Below are 17,206 nucleotides of genomic sequence, written 5' to 3' on the forward strand. Positions count from 1 at the left end.
TATAATAGCTGGTGATCACATTTTGACCCACAACGCATTCAAGCTAATAATTATCCTCCAGCAATCCTCTGACTGCCTCCACTCCCTTCCTGTATTGGCAAAATGAGTCGGAATATTACGCAACACTCGTTCCTCCTTCAGTGTCTCTCTCCTCATGTGTATGTGTTATAATCATCATGCATTCTACACTACACACTACGTGCGCATTTACTCAGCGCACCCATATCCCAGTCGACGCAACCCGACCTCGTGGTGGGATAAGGAAACTTGAGCAAATACAGGATGGGGTGGGCTGGTCTGCGAGGAAGAGAGGGGTGTGTCAGTTTAAACCACATTCCATGACAGCCATATAAATGTTCGGATTCAACTTTCCAAAACTTTGAGGCTGAGACATACGAACCAACCTGACGTTCCATCGCTGATCCAAAGAGGAATACACAGATATAAAGTAAGATTTTGAGTCATACTCTAACCGTTATTTTCGTGGTGTTATGTGAAGTGTACTTGTAGCAGTGCGCGCATGACCTAACGGGTTCTTCTTTCAGAGAGGGGAAAGTTTATCTTTCAGTTGCGTATTAGAGGATGATCCTCCTCAGAGAGAGGCTAAGATCCCTAGAGGACAGAAGTACACATTTAGCGTATCAACTTAAAGAACCGTCATATCAAAACGTTTTATAGGCTTATAACAAGTCTAAGATAAGACTGTAAGCAATTTAACATCTGGTCTTATTCCATAGGGTATTATTTGTTTTTATTGCAATTCGTCATCCTTCATTTTTCTCATGGTCTTGCCCTTTTGTTGAAAAAATCTAAACATGAGTTCCCATGATTGGTTTCCATCAGTTCGTAAGAGAAAGTGTTCCCTTTATATCTCAAGAAGTTGTTTTGTTGTTTTTGAAAAGCTTTTTTTCATTGACCACATCAATTAGTTTTGTTTTTTATTTGTATTTCATGCTTTCACTGCAGCTGATTCCCTTTTACTTCAATATGAAGGATGTGCACTGCATATATTGATGTATTTGTTATGCATGCGATGTGTGCTGTGACATTTCTGTATAAAATCAATTCATTAATTTGACACCATGGGGAAGCAAAATCACCAGACAAAAAAGGCCAGTCCTTTAAAGCCACTGTTGTTGATTAGAAACAGTGACTTGAATTTAAAAAGCTTATCTTGGGGCCCAGAGGGCATGCCAGAGGTGCTGGCATGCCAACACAAACTGACTGAAGAGTCAGTGCAATGATCCAGAGGGAGAGGCCACAGCATAATGAAAGAAGTGATAAACGATAGGCAGGGGAGAAAAGATGAAGAACTAACTGTTGTTTCAAGCTTGGCTGTGTTACAAAACCATTTAAACTTGTGCATTAAAGACTGAGTGAAGAGCAGCCAAAAATGAAGCTTGTAGAATGGCTTTGCATGGTTTAAGAGGGTTGAGTGGATGACTGTAATTGGGCAATTTTAGGCCACGTAAAGTGCATTAGTGAGAAAACTTGCCATATTAAAGTCTGTGAAGACACATATTGACAACAGAACTGCCTGAAAAGCTTTTGTTTAGTTGGTACATTTGAAAATATTTCAAATATTTAAGAATATTTGATTATTTTATTCGCCCAATTTAAATTGTATCTTGCATTTTTATCTGCGCACAAATATAGTCAATTATTGTCTGAGTATGCAGGCAAAGGAATGGAAGCTCCATTGTTTTTAACACACTTAAATTAATTGCTGTGAATCTCAAATGTATTGATTCTTATCATGCTTATAACTTGATTTCAATGTACATGTTGGTTTCTTAAAACATATATAGAGGGTTGAGTGGATGACTGTAATTGGTCAATATTAGGCCACATAAAGTGAGCGTGACTTTAGTTTTGGGTGGAGATCGTGTTGCAATGCAAACAGCTGACTCCATCCATTGTGAATGTCACAATGATTATTAAAGTTTTGGCCAAATATGTAGAGGATATGGAAGCAGTTAAAGGGAGGGGAATGTTATCTGACCAGCAGATGAACTTAGGAAGTCCAGGAGCTGAAAAAATCCAAAGCAAACTCTAATATTTAGCAGACACAACAGATGGTGCACACACACACAGCCATCCTATACTTTCACATGGAGGTGCCCCTCCCTAACACAACTCCCTCAGCTGTTTGCCCTTTTGAACTGCACCACATAACTTCACTATCACTGCATTTTTTACAAATCCAGTGTGCGAAGCCTGTTTGATACGGCTGTCCCATGCAAATATTTAACAATGAAATCGCTAAATAATGTTGCCATGCTTTATAAATGACTCTAACTGATGCTTGTCTGTATGAAATAGCTGCTCTACCTTTCCTTAGATGATGCCTTGCATCACCCGTGCATCCTTTTTAGCTTAAGTTTGCGATCCAAATGCTAAAGTTTTATATTATAATGAGAAACATAGAGGTATGTGATATTTGCACATATGCTAACTAACCATTCAGTAAGCTACTCGCCTGAACTGATAATATCCAGTTATAGCTCCACCACACCCTAGGAATGGCAATGTGTTTATCTTCTTCAACATTATTAGCTAACGTTAGCTTGTCAAATGTAACGTACAATAGCAGCCTAGTGTTACCTACATAAAATAAGATAAAATGTACTATCCCCATGGATTAATAAAGGTAGAATAGCTACCTATGTTACTTGTTAGGGTTACAGTTAACGTCTTTGGACCTGAAATAATGTCTGTGACTTATTTCAGGTCACAGAAATTCTGGAGTCCCTTTAACAGAAGTCTGAAATGTTTATACATTTTAAAAGTAATCCAAACACTAATCTTTTGACTTATCAAAAGAGTTAGCGTTAATAAGCAAGCTATCTTTGGGAGGTCAATCTTACTTCCACCAAAAAATGCACTGTCCATAGTCAGAAAATATAATCATGCTTCTGTGAATCTCTATGTGACTTGCCAACTCATTTTTTTTCAAAAATGAAATCTTACAGGGCTGGATGGCCACCATGATTATTGTAAACTCTATAGGCTGGGTGTCGTACCATCCTGGAAAATTTGACAGGATCAGCATATGGTACAAATGTGGGCAGGGCCTATCAACCAAACATCTTTTATACATGTTTTATTTAAAAACAATGCAATTTCTTCTAATTAAACTACAGCTCATTACATGTTATGAGTGTTTTACTAGAGCTAACAAAAGTCCTATAGTACTTAAATGTCTTGGGTTGCCTCATACTGTTTTATTTTCATGTGCAGCAACATAGCCGTGTGGCTTTTATGATAAGAAGTTACAGATGTTTAGAAAAAGGAACGGACGGAAAGTTCCCCTCAACCTCCTTTCATAGTAACCACTTATTTTCGCTTGATGAAAAACATAATGTTGACATTTGCTGTACGTGAACATGATTTTAAAATCTGATGATGAGCAGAAAGAACAGGCTTATTTTCAATGTGACAAATGATCCAACTCCTTTGTGATTATTAGAGAACTGTATGAGGGAGGGGATGTGGCAGTGTGATAATTATGCTCATATGATCTGCAGTACTGGACACTTACATCCACAGTCTATGTGCACGCACAGAGACACACACAAATTACATCATTCCACAACAGTTGGGGTGAGACAAATGGAATCCAGCTGCTAGTAGGAGGTAGGTTAGATTGCTCAGGGAGTGTAGCCGACAAGTACGAAAGGCTGAATTCCCCCGAATGCTTTGAGAAAGTCTGACGGCTGGGCAGAGTGATATTCTGGAATGTGGTAATTGTTGGAAAAAGTGAAAGAAATAGTGCATTTGCTGTTTCATGATGAGGAGATAGGAGAAAAGGGAGAAGTGGAACTGGAGACTTTTTCTGTTGTATCAGGTTGTTATGGATGCAAAATCCTGGAGAAATGGAACATATTGTAGCACACTGCCAAAGACCTTACCGTGTGAACATTATGTGTTTTTGACTAGTTTGCAATGGTGTTGAGCTTACGACCTTCAACATTATTTGACCTTTGTTTTTTTTGCAGGCAGGTTTGGCTTATTTTTTTGTATCCAATCACCCCAATAAAGATGTGGAAAAATTATGTTTTTGGGCCCTCACATCATTAAATTAAATCCTTCAGAGATTCAACAGCAGCATTTGTTTGCAGAAACAATGTAGGTATTACTCTGGAAAAACCACAATGCAGTCACAGTTTTCTTAAATGAGTGTTCCTTTTATGGAGAAAGGTTCCAATAAAAACTGTTCACAGCAAAATGTTTCGAAACATGATGAATAATACATAACTATTTGCATTGATAGATAACACAAGGGCAGTGTTTCCTAAGTCCACTAAATAGGTCCACAAGTGAACGGATCACAAGATGATTAAAAGGATGTTTAAGATGGGAGCTAATCTGATAGATACCCATTATTGTGTTTTGTTTTCCTTAACACCATTTACTTTAGGGAAAGCGTTATCACTTTTATGACCTATAATGGTATCTGCATACTCATTACGAAACTTAATCTTCCAAACATGTCTCCCTAGAATGCCAGGTGAGCGATTGTCAGTAAGAGGCATGTCAGAGGTGGGGCGTTTCCCCGGAGCAGCCCCACCCACCAGGGTGGAGCTGACCATTCAGAAAGATGGGGAGAAGAAACAGGAAGAGGGAGGCTCTCGCCGCTGGTTCAAGAAGATGTGTCCATGCTGCTGTAAGCGCCAGAACAGCACCTATGATGTTACAGATAAGGTGGAATTTGTCAAACCCTCAGTCCCGACCCCGACCCCAACCCCGGAGCCTGCAAAGCTGACGGTTGAGAATGGAGAGGCTAAGGAAATGGAAGGTAATAATGTCACTAACATCACCCCTACAAATCCTCATGCGGACACATACTTACATTTTGACCTTCTTTCAGAAGTGAAGTTGTCAGTGTGTACTGTGGACCTGCTGAGCTCCAAGACGGGTCAGAACAGAAAGGAGCATCACACTGACCTGTTTCAGGAGGATGAGATGATCATCCGCAGAGGACAGACCTTCCAGATAGAACTTGAGCTCAACAGGCCCTTCAGTGCTGACAATGACCAGCTGCACCTGGACCTGAAAACAGGTATGAAACGGATTGACAGTATCTATAGACGCATGTCCTCATACCTTAACAGAATCTAAAATGAATATGATAAAGAAAGGTCATCAGTATGATCTTTAGGGTAGGAGGGTTTAAGATTACAGTACACTAGTAACTTTAGTAATAATCAGCTGGCATCACATATCGTTGTGGTTTGCATCAAGTTCCCTCCTGGAAATAAACAGGATAAATTATACATACAACTCAGGAAGTAAAACAATAAGGCAAAGCAAAGCATTACACCATAACTAAGTCAATATGTTGAAAAAACCTTAAGGGCCAACGGTTTTATTTATTTGGGAGATTCACAAGGGAGTTTCTTTTATAAAAAAAAGAGGAAAAAAAGGTGGCAGCAAAAGCAAAGAGACCCGCACTTCAAATTGATACAATGAGCCAAGCTCCAAAAACTGCATCCCACATTTCTCATAAAGCAATTCACAGGGGTTTAGTTAGACCCACCCAGTCTAGTAAATGCCTACTTTTTCACATTCAAACCCCAAGTATGTTGATCCTCAGTTTTTCCCAACCACAGGGTTTCTTTCAGCATAATTCAGGGGTCATGTGGATAGTAGAGTACATCAATTAACTGGAAAAGTCAGAAATTCTATTTTTAAAAAGAGTAATATTCTCATATTTAGTGAATAATGTATTTAGTTATTACATAATCATAATCTTTTTTTTAAATTCTGAGATTATAGTCACAAAACAGAGTCAAATTCAGAAATATATACATTTACAATCAATTCTGAATACAATCTGAGAAAAGCAATCATTTACCACATTAACAAATCTCAAACACATTTTTCATACGTCTCTATAATCCTCTTCCTTATATTAGTACTTTCCATAATAAAAACTTCGGAGTCTCCAGTTGTCGTGTGAAACCCAGAGAAATTATAGACTGACTCAAAACAAAGCATAGGAAATCTGCTTAAAATGCCACGCATAGATTTCACATTTAAATCGAGCAGCAGTTCAAACATAGCTGCAGCACAAGTTTTGGATTCCATCCATCTTCCCACAGTGTTTACAGCTTCCAGACTACTGGACACTGGACACCTCGCTCTGGTATTTACAGGCCTCATACAACAACCATCCACTGCACACTTGGGATTAAATGGCCCTTAGATCACCAAAGAGAGACTTGTTTCCGTCACTGCTGCTTAGAGAACTGCTAGTCACGTAGAAGGATTTGCGCAGATAGCTATTGGAGCCATCCACATTCGACAGGCTACGATTACCTTTGCTTTCACAGTCCCTTTGGTTGCAAGAACGTTTAAAGCACAGCACTAAAAGCTGGGATATGTATTGTAGTATCACTCTAAGCTGTTATTTTGTTCAACCTGGATGGTGTATAACGATACAGAGTCAATTTTCCACAAAGGTGAGGTCAATTGGGTCGAAAACAGAGTGTTTTTCATTGATTTCCTTTTGTACGAGTCCCCAAGAAGTCTTAGCTGAGGTCGGCTAGAGAACAATGGTTTCTTGATAAACTATACTTGCTTGGGCAAATGGCAACTAAAGCCCAGCACGGTGACACAAAGCAAATAACGCACAGGAAAGCCACCAACAAGTCTTAAACCTGTTAGAACTCAATTTTAAGAGATAGTTTGCACAAAGTTGTTTTCCTAGTTTGTTAGTCAAGCAACAAAGTACGTAAAAAGTAAAATCCAAGCTTGTAAAACACAAACAGATGTGCTTGGCTTTCTGCAGAGATGTGTGTGTATGTGCAATGTCAGAAATGTTGTTTACTAAGAGAAACCATGCCCAGGAGGGTGAAGGGCTGTGATGCATAACTGGTTTGCAGTTGGCATGGTTGCGTCATCCACTGTGGCAAAAGACTATGACGTGAATAATCAAGTTCACTACTTTTCCAGCTATATGTGGCAATGAAATCCTTCTAATGCCTCTTATGCTCTCTAACCTTATTTAAATAAAAGATTTCAAGGATATCTGAACATTGGAAGCATTGAAAAGCACATTGTTCAGCTGCACAACAGCTTTATGGTAGCTCTAGTGGTTCATAGCAAATCAGTTGCATGTATTTAATTTGAATATCCACATATTGCACATTAGTTTAAGGACTACTGAATATGGTACAGTAGAATAATAGTAGCACAAAAGTGTTGTAATATATATTGGCCTTTGTTTATGAAAACGTTTTCTTTTGATTTCTTACTGGAATAATGCTACAATTTGACTCAAATAAAACCTGTGTGCTGTAGGTCCCCTGCCCCTGGTGTCCAAAGGCACCCATGTCATCGTCCCGCTGGTGGATCACCTGGAGGATGAACGCTGGGAGGCCAAGATTGTAGAGCAGAACGGCAACAAGATCAAGCTGTCCGTCAACTCTCCAGCCAGAGCTGTGATTGGCCTGTATGGGCTCACAGTGACAACCAGCACTTTGAAAGGCGAGGCGGCAAATACTTTCAACTCCACCAAGAACATCGTCATGCTCTTCAACCCTTGGTGTGAAGGTAAGATTGGCAGTGGTGGTTGCACACAGCGCTGAAGGTGTAACACAAATTGAGGGCAAGGAGGAAGAAAGACAGACAGACAGAATTACATAAAAAGTTTGGTATAAATTGTATATCTGGCTTGACTGTTAGCTTGAAAAAGTACATATTTTACTAGTAGGCGAACTGTCTAATACAGGCCAATTACCAGCAGAACATAGCTGCTGTATTATGAATAGCCTCAACATTCTGATAGCAGGTGCTGGCACACTCAAGCTCACAAGCTGTGAGAAGAGTCCAGATATAATTTAACACATGGGTGAGAAAGGCTAACTCAACCCATGAGCGTGTTGCTGTCCATCAAAAAGCTACAGCTGTGTAACTATGAGGGTTATGTAAGACCACTGGCTATGGTTCAAGAATGCTAGCACACTTTGTAGTATGCCATTTTTAAACAAGTATGGGACCCAAACAGACTGCGTAGGAAGAAACAGACCATCAACAGCCTCACTTAGGACATGTTTATATATAAAAACAGGATATTTAACCTTTGCTTATGCATAAATCAAACACTTGTATATCATAAATACTATACTTTTTTAAAGTCATAGATAAAAGCAAAAACTGTAAACACAGAAAGCAGAAGTAACACCATTGGTGGAAAGGTTATTTTAGGCGACCAAAATGTAACTGAAACACACTGTGAAAGTGTAAGTAACATTTAAGAAGGAAATACCCAAGCAGGACAACTCCCTGGTACTGACCAGTAATCACAAAGTAACCAAGCACAAAAGGAAACTCATCTCTTATATCTATTTTACTCCAAATGAAACCACAATTTAGAAAATGACCATCATGCTTTATTTCAGAAGACTTAAACTAATGATTGAAAGCATAAACTCATTAAGAAAATGTTTACTGACTTGATAATTCTGTCATTTTCTCATAGACTTCTATACAATCTGACTTCTTTTTGTAACGAGTGGTGTAACCCCTGCTGGCTTATTGAGAGGAAGCATATTTAAGTCTCTTTTAAGGGTTGCTGACTGTTTTTTCTGTTTGAATTTTAAAAAAGAGGTCAGTCTTATTTTTTAAATAATATGCATAGTTTTTGTTCTCGTATTCAGTTAATAAAGCCTTAGGAAATGAGGTCCATTGTTTATCTGGCTGAGTTCAGTTTTCTGAGCATTGCAAACTATCCGCACAGGATATTTGAAAAAATATATATATATTTGCAACACCAGAAAAACAAAAAGAGTTGGACCTGGATTTGATAAAGAATAAAATAAATGGTCTGTCTTCTATTACACTGTTGCTGCTTTTGGCAGCGAGCCCAATCTCTTCTTCCCTCTTTCAATCTCTTCTTCCCGAGACCAATCACTTCCTCGCGCTCATAAAATTCTAAATCCTACAATTACTGTATGAAATTGCCATGGGGCAAGCTCACAGTAATCCTGCAGCTGGTGACAACCTGTCCTCGCCCTCCCTTTTACTGCCTCCATGTGCACTTCCTGACTTTAAATGCCTTTCCCACCGCTGTTCTGCTCCCTGCTTGCTATCTGTTGACCTGATTCTCACTGCACTGCTCTGTTTTCTGTCCTCCCTCACATCCTCCTGTTTGTGTGTCTGTTTATCCCTACATTGCACTCCCAATATTCAGGAAGAAGTGGAAAACACAATCATATCTGCTGCCAGATGCTGTCAGCTTCAGTCTCTACTTTCTTCTGTAACATTTCAAGACACTCTGTTATGCTTCACTCCCACTTACGCCCTCCCCCCTTTCCCTCCCAGGCACAACTTCCCCTCTTTCTCTTATTCCTCCCTCATGACGTTGTTAAACCTCTTCCTCCCACTTGTTGCAACATTAAAGGAAGAAAGATTAGGAAAAACAAAGACACAGATTTTTGAAATCAGAGGTGCAGTGCATAAGTCTGTAGGGCTGATGTCACTCAAAACAGGCCGTTTCCCATAAATGAACTTGGGCCCCACTGCAAGGTCCATTGAGTCATTGTGTTTCCTCATCATTTCCTGGCCTTGGTGATCCTTTCACACAATTTGTGAAAAGAAAATGACATTCCTGAGTCGTTGAGTCACTGAAGAGGTGATTAAAACATGGATTGTGGGTCATTTTCACAGAGAGAGGAAGGCAAAATCTTAACACTGAGTCTAATCCTTGAAAAAATCATAGTTTTACATAAAAGTGTCTCTTTTTATTCCTGTTGAAGTTTAATAGGATCAACTTACGTCAAATGTACTGTTTAAAACATAGGGGAAACGGTGAATTCAATGATATACATTTAGTATTATTATACTAGATTACTGTAATCTAATGTCATCATGTCTTTCCAGAGGACACAGTGTTCCTGGATGATGAAGAGGAGAGAAAGGAGTATGTTCTGAATGACATCGGGAGGATTTACTATGGCACAGAGAAACAGATCGGGGCCCGCACATGGAACTTTGGGCAGGTACGGACAATCAAAACAAGATGGGACTGGAAATGACTGAGTGCTTATGGTTTGAAATTATATCATTGTCTAGGCACTCTGCCCATTTGTTCCTAATGAAAATATACATCTTTAAAACAGGGTCAAAATATGTTTTATTCTTCAAAAATACTAAGCAATTTTGTTTATTTAACATTTAATACAAAATATAAACAGGATTGTTTTGGGACTATTTTTAAGTGCGGATACCTACAACTACTAGCACATTTTGGCTTTATTTACTATCAGTCGCAGATGCTTTATGTTTTATTTCTACCACAAATTCTTCTCCTATCTGTGTTGTGCAATATTTCTCAGTTGGTGTAGTTATTGTTATTAATGTTTTAAAAATAGTACATGTCTTCAATTTGTTCCCTAATCATATAATTGAATCCCCATTCGAGTGACCTGCTGTCTTTTGCTCAGGATCTGTGTTTCTGTTTGTTTTGGCTGTAGTTTCATGAGGGAGTTCTGGAAGCATGTCTGTTTATCCTGGAGAAGAGTGGCATGCCTCCATCTGGTCAAGGGGATGCTGTCAATGTGGTTAGAGTCTTATCTGCCATGGTGAGTTTTGATTCATATCAATATTCCACTATCTCAGGATATTAGAAATATGGAAGTCATGAGTCCAAGTCCTTGAATATGTTTTGTTAACTTTTAAAGGTACTGTATCTCTGTGAATCTTGCTGTTTCAAAGCCACCTCCAAACTGCCAGGAATGCAATTGTGGTGGTGTATAAATGAGGATTCATTTGGAATTCACAGTGTCCCTATTTTCTTTTCAGATAAATGCTCAGGATGACCTTGGGGTCCTGGTGGGGAACTGGTCTGGGGATTACTTTGATGGAGTATCTCCTTCTGCGTGGAGCAGCAGTGTGGAGATCCTGAGGAAGTACCACTCCTCCAACGGCACACCTGTGTCTTACGGACAGTGTTGGGTCTTCTCTGGGATCACTACAACGGGTTAGTATGAGAAATAATTACGGATCATATAATGGAGTGTGACATTGTATGTTAGTGGAGACAGGTTGAGCTTGTCAAGTGAAAAGCTATAGTTTGGGACAGAGGTGTGACAAGAGACTCCTCTATGTGTTGTTTGTGTGCATGCCATATAGTTCCCAGTGTTCACGTAAATTTGATAAACAGTCATGATGAGGGGCTCTCTGTCTATCAGGCACTTTTCATTAGCTCTCACTGCTCTGTAACAGAACACTTCATTCATTGTGCATGCATGCAGAGGCGCTCACAAGTTAGCTAGCTGACCTTAGCACCTGATAGCAAGCCATAGCTCATCTACACACTCATATAAATACTTGGGATAGACATTCCTATCATACCTACCACTTTTCTCACCAATAGAGCCACATGTGTTGCTTTCAGTCAAGTTCCATGCCACCATGCAAGTGTCATCATGTTAGAAAAGTTATTGTGCTCAAGGTTTTGCCAACAAACAACAACATACAATTATTAACTAATCTTCTGAACGGAGTTCTAACAAATCTTTCTCTGTCTGTTTTTTTTTGCCAGTGCTTCGGTGTCTTGGCATACCCGCCCGCAGTGTGACCAACTTCCAGTCTGCTCATGATACGGATGTGTCCCTCACCACAGATGTGTATTTAGATGAGGATATGGAGCCAATCGACTACCTCAATAGTGACTCTGTGTGGTAAGACGTGTAACTTTACCAGGTCAGGGCACCATGCTAGAAAATGTGCCTGCTACTAAATCCACCCCTTATGAATGCACGTTATATTTAGATGTCCTCTAAAAGCAGTCCCTTCTAATTTGAGACATCATGCTTTTTCAGTTGTTTACAGCTCCTAGTGTGGATGCTTGTCTGGTATCTCTCTGCTATGTGGTACTGTAGTACTGTTTTTAAAATGCCTCTAGAAATATTTGTGTCATCTCTTGTTTCTCCATAGCAAAAGTTCACCATGAACTTGTTGCAGTATAGCCAAATGTAGCAGTGTTAGTTGCCTTCATTTAGATCAATAATTCTTGTAAAATGTAGGACCCTTACGAATTCCTTATTATTGTTCTATCTTTTTACACCATTGTATCAATAATAAAACAAACATGTGATTTTACTTTTGCTAAACCTGTACACGTTCGATTTGTAAAACTATAGTACAGTAGCCCAAATCTGAAAGGAATAGGTTTCTAAAAAATGTTTAAACAAAGAATATGCTCTGTAATCTTTAAGAAATACTTACATAACATATTTGTGAGATATATTCTTACTTGTTTTCTTGTTAAAAGTTAGACAAAAAGATTGATACTGCTTTTGTGTTTGTTTGTTAAAAAATAGGCTAAACTAGGAGACAGTTAGCTTGGTTAAGCTAGCCTGGTTTTATCCAAGAATAACGCAATCCGGACACCCAAACTTAAAACTGCACTGAAAAAAACTGAAACTGACTTTAATGAAATTTGAACAGATTTCACATAACTGTATTATGTTGATAAAAGCGATAACATTAAGTTTAAATAAAAAAATATTACGTTTTACTTAATGATATAGCTTTCAACGGCCTTATACTGTTACGCAATTTTTGTTTCATGTGCTCTTTGGAATACGGAATTAGCATATCTAAATATTATATTTGCATATTTAAAAAAAATATATACATTTCTGTAAATGGGACCTCAAATAAACATAACATTTTAATCATCCAGGAACTTTCATGTATGGAATGACTGCTGGATGGCGAGACAGGACCTGCCTCCCGGTCATGGAGGCTGGCAGGCTGTTGACTCGACACCCCAGGAGACGAGCCAAGGCACCTTCCGCTGCGGGCCTGCCTCCGTTAACGCCATCCGCTCTGGCCAGGTCTACCTCAAACATGACACGCCATTTGTCTTCGCTGAGGTGAGTGCTAGAAATTGACAGAGTCCAATGTTCTAAAGTTCTTTCTAGATTCATTTTTATACAACACCTTGGTTCAACTCCTAATCAGTATGAAAGGCAAACATCTCATGTAGTTCTCGGTTATTGTCTATCAGGTCAACAGTGATAAGATCTACTGGCAAAGAAACCAGGACGCCGGTTTCACGCAGATCTACTGCGAGAAGAAAGCTGTTGGCCACCACATCAGTACTAAAGCAGTTGGCTCTGATGAACGGGCTGACATCACACACCTGTATAAACACCAAGAAGGTACTGGAGATAATTACTTCACACTGCCTTGAACTACCCTAATATGTTATGATTTAAAGGTCCCCTATTATGCAAAATGCTCTTTTCAATGTCTTTTATACTTAAATATGTGTCCCCGGTGTGTAAGGAGACTCACAAAGTGTCAGAAAATACGACCCTCTCTCTTTTCCTCCTAACCCACATCTCTAAAAATGGGGGTACAAACGGGCTGATCCAGATTTGCTTCGGTTATGACGTCATATCGGAAATGTGGGCTGGCTTTACATTGAACTCCTGGCAACGTCCCGTCCAAGTGACACGTCCCAATCTATCATCCCCCATATACAGTTGCGAGCTGAAACCCCTCCGCAGCACCTCTGTGTGTCTATGTATTCAGCAGGATGTCTGCAGGAGGGACTTATAGTTATTGTATAAATAATACATATAATGTCTCTGTTCTAGTGGTAAACACTGAGAAGTGTTTCAGAAATAATGCTTGATGTGGTTTGGAACATATGGGATTTAATCACGGCACCGTTTAACTGAGTATCTTCGTTAGAAACTTCTCTCTTCAGACAGAGAGCTGCACGCGCTCCAAAGGGGCGTGGCCCGCTTCAGCTCAGCTCAAATTTAAAGCGACAGCCACAGAATCAGCACTTCAGGAACAGGGCTGAAATAGAGGGGTACGGGGCCTGCTACAATCTGAGTGATATTTTGAGCAAAACACTTTACAGACAAGTTTTGTATTGCCCTACAATATATTGTTGAAATATAGAATAATAAGAGACCTTATAATACTATCTCTGCTGCATAGATCATTTTGCTGCACATTCCTCTTGTCTTTTCACTGGCTCATAATAATAAAATATGTTTCTGTTTGCTCAACGTTAAGCACCTTGTTCCTACATAACTACAAATAAATCCTAAAAAATCAGACAGAATCAGATCCACTCACATTCTCCTCCCACTGTACCAGGTTCGGAAGAGGAACGGATAGCTGTGGAGACTGCCAGTCGTTTTGGCAGCAAGCCAGATACTTACTCCTCGGCCCTTGCAGAGGATGTGTCAGTGGAGGTGAAGATGGAGGGTGAAGGGCCCAGGATGGGTACTGATGCCAAGCTGAGCATCGTGGTGAAGAACCTGAGCTCGCAGCCTCGCCGCACCACTCTGCATAGCCAGGTGGCTGTCATGTACTACACCGGTGTGCTGAAGGGCACCATTAGGAAGGAGCAGATGCCTGTGGAGCTCCTGCCCAATGAAGGTATGGCTTTCCACAAAGCTGCTGTAGTCAACATTCTTATACTAACAGTGAATTAAATGGCTACATATATGAAAGAGGTCACAAACCTATCATTTAACTATGCAGATCTACTCATCTATTCAGCGTTTTAGTTTTGGTTTGTAGGCACACTACTTGACTGTTTCTGTGTTACTGCTCTCATCAGCAGCAGGCAAATATTTTCAGCAAAAAAACACTCACAACTAGACAGTACCTTTTGACAGGCAAAACACAGACAAAGCAGTTGATTACTCTCTCAGGAGTGGGTGGAGACAAAGACAGAGCCAAAAGGAGAGTGGTTGATGCTGTTTTACGTGTGCTACCTGTGCCATAGCAACTTAAAAAGTCATCTCAGTGTGGAGTTTACAACATATAATACAGCAAAAAAAAGGCTGCAGAAGAAAAAACGCTAAGAATATTGAATAGAGCTACGGTATATTTTATTGCTCATGACTTTTCACTTGTATATGAAGAAAGTGTGAATACAGTGGTCTCGCTTTAATGCAATTCAAAGCACCGGAACTGCCAGGGGAGATATACTAATAAGCGACCATGGATTTAACAAAGGAACAAGTTACTCAGTGAGCTTTGAATGTGTCAGGAGAGGCAGTTTTTTTTAACCTTTGGCAAGAGGCAGGCTTGCTATTCCCCCTGTTTCCAGAATTTGTGCAAAGCTTCTCAGCTTAAAAGGAAAGCGGAAGTAAAACTTGCATTGTGAAAATGTAACATACTGAGACGTGGTTCTTTTCCGTATCTATCCACACAGAAAAGACCATTGACTGGGTGCTGCCCTACCAACAGTACCAGAACCAGCTGGTAGATCAGGCTGCTCTGATGCTGACCCTGTCTGGAAGAGTCACTGAGACCCAGCAAGTGGTAGCCAACCAGACCACCTTCAGGCTCCGTACACCTGACCTCAACATCACGGTAGGTTTCAGATTTACTGTATATTTTTTGGATTACTTCTAGATAATTAGCTAGAACAAAAGGAACTCATTTTAAATTCCCCTCTTGCAGCCTTTGGGAGACGCCATTGTTGGTAAGGAGATGGCGGCAAAGATTACCTTCACCAACCCCCTGCCACGTATACTTAAGGGAGTGGTGTTCAGAGTCGAGGGCCTGGGTCTGCAAAAGGGCCATGAAGTAGTTGTGGGGTAAGAACACAAGACACTTCCTTCATCGTCACATTTACCCACCAGCTTTACTTCTCAAGACTAATATCCCACTCCCCCCCCCCTCTCAGTGACGTAGGCGGCCACTCCACAGTGACATTGACCGAGCACTTCATCCCAACCCAGCCCGGACCCAGGAAGCTGGTGGCGTCTCTTGACTGTAAACAGCTCACACAAGTGCACGGAGTGGCTGATATCGTTGTTCTTGAGAAATGAGGGGGTAAATCCCTTCCTCTAATATCACTATTTCCTTTTAAAATATGAACTTAGAGCCTCTAGTTATATGAAAAATGTGCCTATATAAGTTCCTATATGTTAAGCAATTTTGTACTATGGAAGCATTTTTTGATATGAAACTAGGACTAGGCGATTAGAAAATGTAGCATTATTATCAGTATTATTGTTTTTTGTTACTTATAATATTCTAAATCCTGCCTTTGCCCTGAAGTGTCTCAACTGTGGTGATGTATGCGGTAAATGTATGCACAGAAAATTAAGGGCTTTATCTAACATGTGTTCGTATATTAAAGTTGTAAAACTGTCATAATTCACAGACTGTCCCAACACTAATGCATTTAAAGACCATGACCAAAGCATGTGAAGGTTCAGAAATTCATATATTGATTTTGTCATAATGTAAATATTGTATGCGTTTTTTCCTGTAGCTCCTATGAGATTAAAAGTATGTGAAACTTTTTCTTCAGACAAAATGAACCTCACGTGGCTTACATGAAGGAAGGGTACATTGTTTTGAAAGGGAATGATGTAGGAATCTGCACTGGCATTTGGCAAAGGGCACGTTATTATAATTCTGGAAGATTTTGTGTCACATTTGACAGAAAAAATGTGTAAAGTGAAAAAGAAAGTTATTTCTACGTACCAATTAAGGATCTAGATTTCCAAAATTATAAATCCACAACAACTTAAGTAAAAGGTTATTTTAATCACCAGATGCAAATTCACAACAACGTTATTTTTGAAAAACCAACACGTTTCCACCTTTCAAACTCTCTATTTACAGAACCTTAACCCTTAAGCCTTGCCTCACATTTGGAATCGATTGCATCATATCAGACCATAGTGGCCTTAATTCACCTTAGTTTTACCTGCTTCAACTGTTTAACTTGAGCACACGAAATATAATGTGAATGCAAGCATTTCAATAAAGTTACAGTATTTATCTGCCATATCTACCTGGAATGTTATCTTCTGTATTGTACGTGCTGTGATAGTAATAAACCTTATGGGAGAAAATCACCTGAAATCATGAAGTGACTCCTGAGTGTTTTTTCTACTTCCACCCAACATTAAACAAGTCTTTACTGGAAAGAGGGGAACTTTTTTTTAAGTTATAGTGTAATACGGAAATCAAAGAGACAGCAAGTAGCTACCTGTAATTCTCTGCAGACTACCATTTTTTCATTCGGAAAATATGTGTGTTGCAAGAGGCAGGTGACTCAGCTTTCCTTTATTCATTCAAGATAATGATGACCAATTTAAGTACTTGATTATGATATTTTCCTACATGTTTTGAACTGCATGGTGGGCTGTGGTTGACAATGCTGGATGTAACGTTGGGCTCGATTGCCACCAACGTATTC

The 17,206-nt window shown here is 39.6% G+C and overlaps 1 protein-coding gene across 3 annotated transcripts; it reads left to right on the forward strand.

Annotated features, from left to right (window-relative positions):
- The first annotated feature begins 228 nt into the window (after positions 1 to 228).
- On the forward strand, positions 229 to 16,872 carry tgm1l1 (transglutaminase 1 like 1). Of its 3 annotated transcripts, none has more exons than XM_063886270.1 (14): positions 229 to 448; positions 4,503 to 4,798; positions 4,871 to 5,062; positions 7,306 to 7,557; positions 9,886 to 10,004; positions 10,479 to 10,586; positions 10,807 to 10,984; positions 11,549 to 11,687; positions 12,695 to 12,887; positions 13,022 to 13,175; positions 14,131 to 14,415; positions 15,200 to 15,360; positions 15,451 to 15,587; positions 15,677 to 16,872. In XM_063886270.1, the coding sequence occupies exons 2-14, from the start codon at positions 4,504 to 4,506 to the stop codon at positions 15,819 to 15,821; spliced, it is 2,358 nt and encodes a 785-aa protein (XP_063742340.1). In that variant the 5' UTR covers positions 229 to 448; position 4,503; the 3' UTR covers positions 15,822 to 16,872. The 3 variants fall into 3 exon arrangements, with proteins under 3 accessions (XP_063742340.1, XP_063742341.1, XP_063742339.1); XM_063886271.1 differs by having other exon boundaries at positions 4,874 to 5,062; XM_063886269.1 differs by having other exon boundaries at positions 4,503 to 5,062.
- Positions 16,873 to 17,206: the final 334 nt, after the last annotated feature.

Source organism: Eleginops maclovinus, chromosome 6, assembly GCF_036324505.1.
Source record: "Eleginops maclovinus isolate JMC-PN-2008 ecotype Puerto Natales chromosome 6, JC_Emac_rtc_rv5, whole genome shotgun sequence".
Lineage (NCBI taxonomy): Eukaryota > Metazoa > Chordata > Actinopteri > Perciformes > Eleginopidae > Eleginops > Eleginops maclovinus.

Excerpts from the sequence above, each read along its gene's own strand:
- tgm1l1 (XM_063886269.1), top strand. The coding sequence starts at position 4,504 with ATGCCAGGTGAGCGATTGTCAGTAAGAGGCATGTCAGAGGTGGGGCGT. Across the intron at positions 15,361-15,450 it reads CACCTGACCTCAACATCACG|CCTTTGGGAGACGCCATTGT; the intron begins GTAGGTTTCAGA and ends CCCCTCTTGCAG. Across the intron at positions 15,588-15,676 it reads GGCCATGAAGTAGTTGTGGG|TGACGTAGGCGGCCACTCCA; the intron begins GTAAGAACACAA and ends CCCCCCTCTCAG.